General features: G+C 35.1%; 1 protein-coding gene across 1 annotated transcript; it reads left to right on the plus strand.

Annotated features, from left to right (window-relative positions):
• Positions 1-3,432: 3,432 nt before the first annotated feature.
• Positions 3,433-3,965, plus strand: LOC122316178. The gene is made up of 2 exons (XM_043132713.1): positions 3,433-3,687; positions 3,786-3,965. The coding sequence occupies exons 1-2, from the start codon at positions 3,433-3,435 to the stop codon at positions 3,963-3,965; spliced, it is 435 nt and encodes a 144-aa protein (XP_042988647.1).
• The last annotated feature ends 6,404 nt before the right edge of the window (positions 3,966-10,369 follow it).

Raw genomic sequence — 10,369 nt, forward strand, 5'->3', positions numbered from 1 at the left:
TTTCAGCTTATGACCATCACATAGGGATTGTGTAATTCACTTTGGACCCCGCAGCTAGCACTGGTTTACTCATGCATGCGGAAGCTAGCAAGCTAGCTTTGTAATCATTTATAATCTACTCCCTCTCTCAGTTAAAGAAGAAAAAGAAATTGGTAGCAGCGTAGCTGCAAATGTGGTCGAGGCAGATTCAACTTTTGCATGGGAGAAAGTGGAACCTGACACACGCAGCATTTCTACAGAAATTCGTCTGGATAGTACGGAAGTAGCTTACATGGGACAATAGTCCATTTGTTTTGATGCGAGATAGCTAAAGACTTTCAGCTTTTCGACAACAATAGGCGAGATACGTGCTGTATTTTGATGACACACGAAATGGCTATAAAAAGGAGAGGCCTCTGGAGATAATTTTTCAGCTTTGCTCTTAGTATTATTTTTTGAAGTTCTTGAGAGAACACATGTGAGGAGAGGAAGCTAGGCAATGCGGTTGCAGAGCTAGTGGCCCAACTGTCATTGCCCAGCCTTCCTCCTTCGTTTGTAGCCTCTCTTTCTAGTTTATTTTAATTCCAGTTTGTTTAATTTAATGTAATTTATTTTTCTTATATTTTACTAAGGTTAGAGCTGAAGTCTAATGATTTAGATATTATTTCCAATCAACAATAGAGTTTATATTGTGAGTTTGATCAATTGAATGGTTTTATTATTAGAAACTTTGACTATTTATATATTTGTCTTGATCTATTGTAATTTTCGGGTACATTGGATGATTGGAGAATCCCTGTAATATTCAAATAGATTTGTGAATATTTTAATCATCAATTGTTTATATTTAATCTTTAGTGATTAATCCTTAATTGCTAAATTTTCCAATTAGACAGAATTGACTTTCTTGTTTAATTGAGGTAGATTGATTGGAGATAATATTCTAAATTATTAGATGGATCCTTAAAACCCTAGTCATTTTTCATATCTCTTTAATTTATCATTTTAGTTGTACTATGTTATTTTAAAAATCTTCACCTCACTAATTTTATCTTCCATTTATTGTACATACCACCACATTTATTTTCTCTTTGTAAATATCATTCACCATTGTATGAGTTTGATTTTAAGCACACTTTCCTTGAGGGGATATTCGAGGAATTTTATTCCTAATTATTACGTGACATCCTCCTGCACTTGTGACAACTTTTGTGCTGCTCGTTTTGGAGCGAGTCAGTGAGGAAGCAGAGATGTTTACTATAGTTGAAATTAGAAGACAATAGTGAAGAGAAGATTGTGTTACATTGTGTTACAGGTAGATGTAGCTAAATTGTTGGAAGAACATTAAATGGTTTTTAAGGAACTAACTGGGTTACCACCTCCCAGGCCTTGTGATCATCAAATTATCTTGAAGAAGGATACTTAGCCTATCTCAGTAAGGCCATACATGTATCCATTTTATTAGAAAACTGAGATAGAGAAAATAGTTCATGATTTGCTTAAATCTAGTGTAGTGAGACCATCACAAGGCCCTTTTTCATTACCTGTTCTTTTGGTGAGGAAAGCTGACGGAAGCTAGAGGATGTGTGTAGATTATAGGGATTTGAATCAAGAGACTATCAAAGACAAATTTCCAATACTTGTCATTGATGAGCTGCTTGATGAGCTCGTTGGAGCAAATTTTTTTTCAAAATTGGACCTTAGATCTGGATACCATCAGATCAAGGTGAGAGAAGAAGATGTATCAAAGACTGCATTAGGAGCCGTGAGGGTCATTATGAATGTTTAGTGATGCCTTTTGGGCTCACTAATGCACCAGCAACTTTTCAAGGCCTCATGAATGAAGTTTTTAAGTCATACCTCAGAAAGTTTGTATTAGTTTTCTTTGATGATATATTGGTTCATAGTAAATCAATTAATGAGCACTTGGAATAGTACTTGAGAGTGGTGTTGGAGACATTGAAGATGCATCAGCTTATTGCTAAGATGTCCAAGTGCAAATTTGCAGTGATTGAGGTAGAGTATTTGGGCAATTTGATTTCTGGTGTTGGTGTGAGAGCTGATTCTAGGGAAAATTGTTGCTATGATTGATTGGCCAGTGCTAAGTTCATTGAAATGATTGAGAGGTTTTCTTGGGCTGACTGGATACTACAAGAAGTTTATTAAGGGGTATGGGTTAATTATAGCACCCCTAACAACATTATTGAAGAAGAATGCCTTTGAATGATGTGAGTTAGCACACTAGCATTTGAGGAACTGAAGCAAGCAGTAACACAGGCACCAGTGTTAAGATTACCTGGTTTTTCTAAGCCATTTACAGTTGAATGTGATGCAAGCGTGACGAGCTTGGGGGCTGTTATGATGCAGGAAGGGAGGCCAATTGTTTTTTTAGCAAAGCACCTAAAGGTAGAAGTCAACTATTGTCTACCTATGGAAAGGAATTTTTAGCATTGGTGATTGCAATTTAGAGGTGGTACCCATACTTGTTGGGTCAGTCATTCAAGATTAAAACTGACCAACAAGCTCTCAAATTTCTTCTTGAGCAGAAAGTAGGCACAGAGGCACAACATAAGTTGTTAACAAAATTGCTTGGCTATGATTCAGCATTGAATACAAGAGGGGTAAGGAGAACAAAATAACTGATGGGCTCTCGAGGAAGAAAGAGGATATGGTGGCTACTTTAAAGGCTTTGTGGCTTGTTGAATTAAAAAGCAACTATGCATCATCTCCAGAAATTCAAGAAATATATGAGAAATTGAAAGGTGGCACTAATTTCATTTTGTGTTATACCGTGCAACAAGGTTTATTACTTCAAGAAGGGAAGATGGTAGTAGCTCCATCTTTTGCCTTTAGAGATAAGCTTTTACATCAAATTCATAACAATCCATAGGTTGGACATGTACGGTATCACAAAACTCTACAGAAGGCCAGATTGTATTTTTATTAGTGAGGTATGAGGAGTGACATTAGGAGGCTTGTGAGAGAATGTCCAATCTGTCAGACTGTGAAGTATGAGAATATATTGCCTGCATGTTTGTTACAACCATTACTAGTGCCAAATCAACCTTGGTCAAATATTTCAATGGATTTCATATAAGGCTTGCTAGTATCTCATGGTTTCTCTATCATTCTTTCTATAATAGAGAAATTTACCAAGCATTGTCATTTTTTCACATTAGCCCATCCTTACATAGCAGTGAAGGTCACACAATTGTTATTTAATGGAGTGTTCAAGCTTCATGGAATGCCTAAAACTATTGTTTTTGATATAGATCCAGTTTTACAAGTTCTTTTTGGCAGAAGCTTTTTAATTTGCAAGAAACAACTTTGGCTTTAAGTTTTGTGTATCATCCACAAACTAATGGTCAAACTGAAGTTCTTAACAAATGTGTGGAGGCCTATTTGATTTGTTACATTGGGACTAGACCGAAAGATTGAAGTTTGTGGCTTCCAATGGCTGAGTGGTGCTACAACACAACAACACATTCAGCTACTGGTATGTCGCCATTTGAAGCTTTTTATGGTCATAAACCAAGGCTCTTGTTATATGTTTGTGGCACTACTGCAAATGAAACTATGGATCAACAATTGAGAACAAGAGATGAAATCATGGGTTTGTTGAAAGAGAATTTACAGAAGGCTCAACAAAGGATGAAGCACTTTGCTGATAGAAAGAACCCTACAGGACAGAAAGAACTTTCACAGTTGGTGATTGGGTTTTTCTGAGATTACAACCCTACAGGCAGAAGACAGTGGCACTAAGACATCATTTGAAGCTGGCACCAAGGTTTTATGGTCCATTCCAGATTTTGGAGAAAGTGGGGTCTGTAGCATACAAACCACATTTGCTTATTGCAGCTAAAATTCATAATGTTTTTCATGTTTCTTGGCTTAAGAAGAAATTGGGGGAAAATGTCACAGCATTACCATCATTACCACTAGTAGATAAAGAGGGGAATATTAAGCCAAAACTTGAAGCCATTTAGGACAGAAGGATGAAGAATTGTGGTAACCATGTGCTAACATTGAAGTATTAATCAAGTGGGTTGGAGCTGAACCTAAAGATAGTACGTGGGAATCATTGTGGAAGCTCAGAGACCTTTACCATCACCTTGTGGGCAAGGTCTTGTGAGGAGGGGATGTGTACAGTCTAAATTTTGGCCTTGTGGTCAAGGCTAATTCAAGGAGGAGAGTATGTCATGTATGGTAGTTAAGGTAGTTAGGAGAAGGGAATTGAAAAGTGAGTAGAGTGAAACATTGTGTTTTGATTAATAATATGGTGCATTTTGTGTGGGGTTAATATTGTACAGTCTTTAGGGATATGGTGCATAGCTTGTGAAATAAAGAGGGCCTCATGTATGTGGCTGAAACGAGGAGTTTTGGGATCAATTGTTGTATAAAAAGGGGAAGTCATGGGAAGGGAAGGACAGTTAATCATCTTGTAAGAAATTGTATTCTTGGAGGTGTGGAGTTTTCCTTGAAATAAACTCTGTGTTAGTTCCATGTGGTTATTCTTGTGTTCGATCTTGAATTCTTGTTCCAGTTCTTGCATTTTCTTGCTTGTGCAGAATACCCATAACAGGTTGCTGTTGTGTGTGGTTGACCTAGGGTTGTGAAAACAGAGGGGTTGAGGGAGGCATTATGGTGGGATCCAGAGTGGGGCCTATTTTCATGGATGGTGAAGGGTGGCGGTTGGTCATGGATGATGACTGGCGGCCATGAGATGATAGGAATAGAGAGATGAGGGAGTGATCGAGGGGTATTGGGGCTTTTGGTGGACGCTTGGTGCTTGGAGTCTCAAGTGGGTGGCCTTCAGTGGCTCATGGAGGTTGGATGATGGCGACTTGAGGGGATTTTGGGGCAGCATGAGGAGAAGAGAAACCATGAGGGACAAGAGGTAATCAAGAGAGAGAAGTTGAGGGAAGAAGGAAGAGGTCTAAAGATGAAACCGAGATGGAAAGGGGGGTTCGTCACCGGCGAAGTGTGGTGGTGGAGGTGGCGCTGTTGACGGTGGCATGGATGGGTGTGAGAAAGAGTGCACAGGCATAGGTTGGAGGGGGCGCGGCCCATGGAGAAGGGGGGAGAGAGAGAAGATAGGAAAATGTGGGAGAATTAGGGTTTTTTGTGAATTAATCCTAAACCTACATCTTGGGGTTCCTAACCTAGACCCAACAGTAGAGATTAAATATGGAAAAATAAACTAACTAAATAATAGGAAAATGAAATAAAAATGCAATGGAACTAAATTTAAAATCCACTTTGTTTTATTGATCTAAAATAATATTTTTCAACATAAAACAAAATAATGAAGTTTACTAAATATTTTTAAGAGAAATAAAATCATTTGGCTAAGTAGAGTTTTTAACATAAAATAAAATAATGAATATTAAATAATACTCTTAAGGAACTAAAATCGTTTAAATAAAATGATTTTCTAAAACTATATTATTTTCAGGGGCCAAAAAAATATAAAGAGGCACACTTTAAAAATTGGGCTTAGTTTAATAACACTAAAAATATCCCATTTAAATAATTTTGGACATTACAAATATTGTGAGGATTTTAAAATAATCGGCATGCTTAAAACAATCATCTACTAAATTTAAAACACAAAGGCGAGACTCATGACCAATCGAGAGAAAAATGAACGGTTGGTCACACTCCTGTATGTGTTAAATTATAATGAAACTTTTGTCATGTGATGCTAGATTTAAAGCTTAGATCTAGTTAGAACTTGAATATGAGGTATATGTTTTTATTTATTGAAGTTTTATTTCATGAAAATTAAGGATCTAGTGATGTTGTTCCAAGTAAAAAGCATGAGGTAAATGGTTTGCATGCATAGGTTGCCTTTTGTGATTTTTTGCTTTTATAAAATATTATATCACTTAGATTTGATTTATGAACATGTTAGGAGTGTGATTATGGACTTTTGGAGTACTTGGAGTTGATTTGGAAAGCATTAGACCAAGGGCATCAAGAGTTGGTGCATTTTGACCTAAACTTGGTGTTTTGGCATTTTTATTGATGAAGTGAGTATGAGATTTTTGTGAAATGTATATTTTGATGTATTAGAATGATTTTAGAACCTAGGATATGATTTTTGAATATTGCAAAAATTGGTTTAAGCATGTTGATTAGAGGATTGGTCAAATTGCAATAAAAAACAAGTTTTTGTCTATGTTATATGATCGGCCAAGGTGTAGTTCATATAGTTATGTGGTGTTTTAAAACTTTCTGATTTAATATTTGGATTTAGGACAAAATTTTCATGAGAAAGGTAAATTTTGGTAAGACTTAGAGTTAGTATGCAAATCCTTATTTTAGGGGCAAAATTGTAATTTGTCACAAGTATAGGGCTAAATTTGAGATTTAGCCACGAGTTAGTAAATATTCATGTTTCTAAGTATTTAATGAGATATTCTAATCTTTAGAAAATATCTCATTTCAATTCACACTCTTTTACTATGCTTAACGATATGCTATGCTTTCGCTTTATGCAAAAAATCAGCAAGTTAGCTTCTAACTTAATCTTGAGATATTTTTGTATGTGTGGTGGTAAGACTACCATTTTTATATTCATGTCACTATGCTAATTTTATTTGCTATGATATACAATACCATGTCATTAGTTATATGTTATATATTTAATTGTTGCACATTTATCTATTACATGAATGCCATGTCATTATTACCTACCATGAATGCCATGCTATTTGTTACGGAATGTCAATACTGTTACATGTTTTCTATTATATGTCATGAATGCCACACCATCATTACTATTATACATATCTGTTACATGTTTATCCATCACATGCTACGAGTGCCATGTTATCATGTCTATTACATCTGTATCTATTAGATGCCATGAATGTCTTGTCATCGGTCACATAGTTATTTGTTACATGGCATGGGATACATGTCATGAGTCACATGAGACCATCAAGAAATATTTTCTCAACCAAACATGCATGGGATACTCGTGGTGTAATCACTATGATTGCTCGCGTATCGCCTTTGATAAGTCATACAAGGTACTCATAACATAATCATTTTGATTGTTAAAATATCTATACTAAGCTCATGACATAATGATTCTGATTTGAAGAGTATTTTTATTGAAACTATTACAATGTCCATTAAAATACTCATCACATAATCATTCCAATTGTCTGAGTATCTCTGACGGAATACATTGGACATAATCCTTTTGATTGTTCGAATACTCCTGACGATACATTTGGCGAAATATTATGATTGTTAGGATTTTGCAATAATTTATATTTATTAACAAAGTTCATTTCATGTCAATTTCACATTCATGTCAAATTTTGTTCATGTTAAGTTCAAGTTCATGTCAATTTCACATTTACGACAAGTTTAGTTCAGTCAAGTCATGGCAGTCACATTATCTTTCAAGTCAAGCACATGTCATGCTATTTGCTAAATCGTGTCACACATATTCACATTCATGTCATGATGTATCCATGTTATTTTACTATAATGTATGCATATGTATACATAGCTTGACTTGACATGAATTGAACTAAATTCACATGTACTTGAACTATACGTAAAATAGCGTGACATGAAAATTGAACATGAAAATGAGACTTGAAGCTGAACTTGGAATTTTGTTCATAAATAACTGATTAATTAAACATAAACTATGGATGCTACATAGCTCCCTTTGAGCCACGTCTATTGATATTGCATCACATCACAAGTATTCGCACCACCTATGAGTATGTTAACATACGCATCACACCATGTGCATCTACGCCATTATTGTAAATACCGTATCGTATTGGCCGGTATATGCCGTACTAGCCACTGGTCCGATATAGGTATTATACCTGTTTCGTATCGGCTGTACTGGCCAATATTTTGGTCTTTACTTTTTTTTTCATTTCTTTAAATTTCAAGCTCATTTTTTGACCTCCAATTTAGACCAGACTATTTATAATTTATATATATATGTATTTATATATAATTTATTCATATATAGACTATTATTTTGGAATATAATTTATATATATTTATATATAAAATTTATTTATATATCGACTATCCCAAAATGGTACAAAAAACGGTACAGGTATCGAAATATTTCGTTCCAATGCCTTAACCGGTGTAGCATTCGGTACGGTATTCAAAACTTTGATCTACACTTGCTATGAGTAAGTAATGTACGCATTCCATGACTAGTATATGCACCTGCAAGAGTGCGTATGACTTGAAATTGAATTGTGGTTTGGTACCATCGGCGTTGGTGCCTGACTTCGCTCTGGTGACCAGTTAGTTAGGCCTCATTTGAAGCTTGTTGACAGTACTTTGTCAACTCAGAAAATTTCACACTAGTTTAAACAAAGCATAAATAATAGAAATCCACTAGGATATTATTCCATCCTAGCACTTGGGGACATAAAAAACGTAAAAGACTTGACTGACTTGAAAATACTATTTTCATGACATACTCTATACGTGAGACATGACATGACATAAAATGAAATGACAGATGACATAGCTTGACATGATGTGACATGTACATGAGACTAGTGATGTTGTAGCATGATGTAACATATACATATGCATAAATAAGATAAATGATAGTTTATCTTATTACCATAGACACATAAATACCCTGAAAGTAAGTTAGAGGCTAACTTACAGTAATTGTAGCGTGATGTATAAAGTGAGAAATAATGGAAACTGTAGGGAGATATTTTTATAAGTTAGAAACTCCTTACCAATATATTTAGAAATATTAAATCACCGACTCATGAAAAATTACCATTTTACCCCTATATATATGTGGGAAATGATTCCACATCCTAACTCCAAAACTCATCAAAATCTACATTCCTTATGTAGATTTTGTCCTAAATCCAAATATGTAATTTAACAATGTTTACACACAACATAGTTATAAGAACTAAGCATAGGCCGAAAAATACAAATGCTAAAATCCTTAATTTTTGTTTTAATTCTTTCAAACTCTAACTTTCATACTAAAACCGAATTATAAAACATACAAAAAATCACATCCTATGCTTTAATATTATGCTAGGATATTAAAAAAATAAATATAATAAAAATCACAATTTCCTTCATGCCAAAACATCAAGGTTTTTTACCACAAAGAACAACCCTTGATGTTCTTGGTCTATCCTTTTTCAAATCAACTCCAAAAATTTTAAAAATTTTTCTTAACATATTCATAAATAATTCATAAGGATTATCATGCTTGAACCAATAAATCAAAGATCATAAAAGTCACAAAATTATCATCCAACATAACCGGTTTGCACATTTACTCCAAACCAAGTACTACATGTTTTTTTTTTTTTTATCAAACCCCTAGATCTAAATTTTCCAAGAAGTAAACCATCAAGAACATAATATGATTTAGATTCAAGTCCTAAAATTGATCTAAGCTTTAAATTCAAGATCACATGACAAAATTACATAGAAACACAGCACAATCTGTGGGCCTCAAGTTTGTGTTCCAACCGGACGCATGATGCTAACACAAAAGATAATATGATCGCGTGCCACATGACGCTAACTCAAAAGATAATATGATCGCGTGCCACATGATGCTAACACAAAAGATACTATTCACTCCGTAAAAGGCAAAAATAAACATTGGTGGTAGAACTTTAGAAGCTAGATAATTAACAATATTAGCATACCACAGAAACTTGATCTCACATGCAAACAACTGCTCATCAGGGAATGCCTCTTGGACCACTGAATCTGGTCTTTCTTCCTCTTGCTCTAACCGAGAGAGATGGTCAGCCACTAAATTTTCACTTCCCTTCTTATCTCGAATCTCTAAATCAAATTCTTGAAGAAGGAGGATCCAACGAATTAGCCTTGGCTTAGCATCCTTCTTGCCAAACAAATAGCGAAGTGCTGCATGATCAGTGAACACTATCACCTTTGTCCCAATGAGGTAAGACCGAAATTTGTCACAAGCAAATACCACAGCAAGCATCTCCTTCTCAGTTGTCGTATAATTCAACTGAGCTTCATTCAATGTCCGGCTTGCATAATAGATGGCTCTAAACAGCTTGTCTCGCCTTTGCCCCAACACTGCTCCAATTGCAAAGTCACTTGCATCGCACATAACTTCAAAAGGTTGACTCCAGTCAGGCACAATCACAATTGGTGCTGAAATTAGCTTCTCCTTGAGTGCATTAAAGGCCTGCAAATAAATAACATCAAAGTCAAATGCAGAATTTTTCTCAAGAAGATTACATAAAGGTTTAGAGAGTTTAGAAAAATCCTTGATAAATCTTCTATAAAATCCTGCATGTCCCAGAAAACTTCTGATTCCCTTCACATTCTTTGGAGGTGGTAGTTTCTCTATGGTTACAATTTT

Source organism: Carya illinoinensis, chromosome 7, assembly GCF_018687715.1.
Source record: "Carya illinoinensis cultivar Pawnee chromosome 7, C.illinoinensisPawnee_v1, whole genome shotgun sequence".
Lineage (NCBI taxonomy): Eukaryota > Viridiplantae > Streptophyta > Magnoliopsida > Fagales > Juglandaceae > Carya > Carya illinoinensis.

What these genes read in the sequence shown, in the direction of transcription:
- LOC122316178 (XM_043132713.1), top strand. Translation starts at nt 3,433, where the DNA reads ATGGCTGAGTGGTGCTACAACACAACAACACATTCAGCTACTGGTATG. An exon ending in AGAAAGAACTTTCACAGTTG is followed by an intron (nt 3,688 to 3,785) that starts GTGATTGGGTTT and finishes GGTCCATTCCAG; the next exon opens with ATTTTGGAGAAAGTGGGGTC.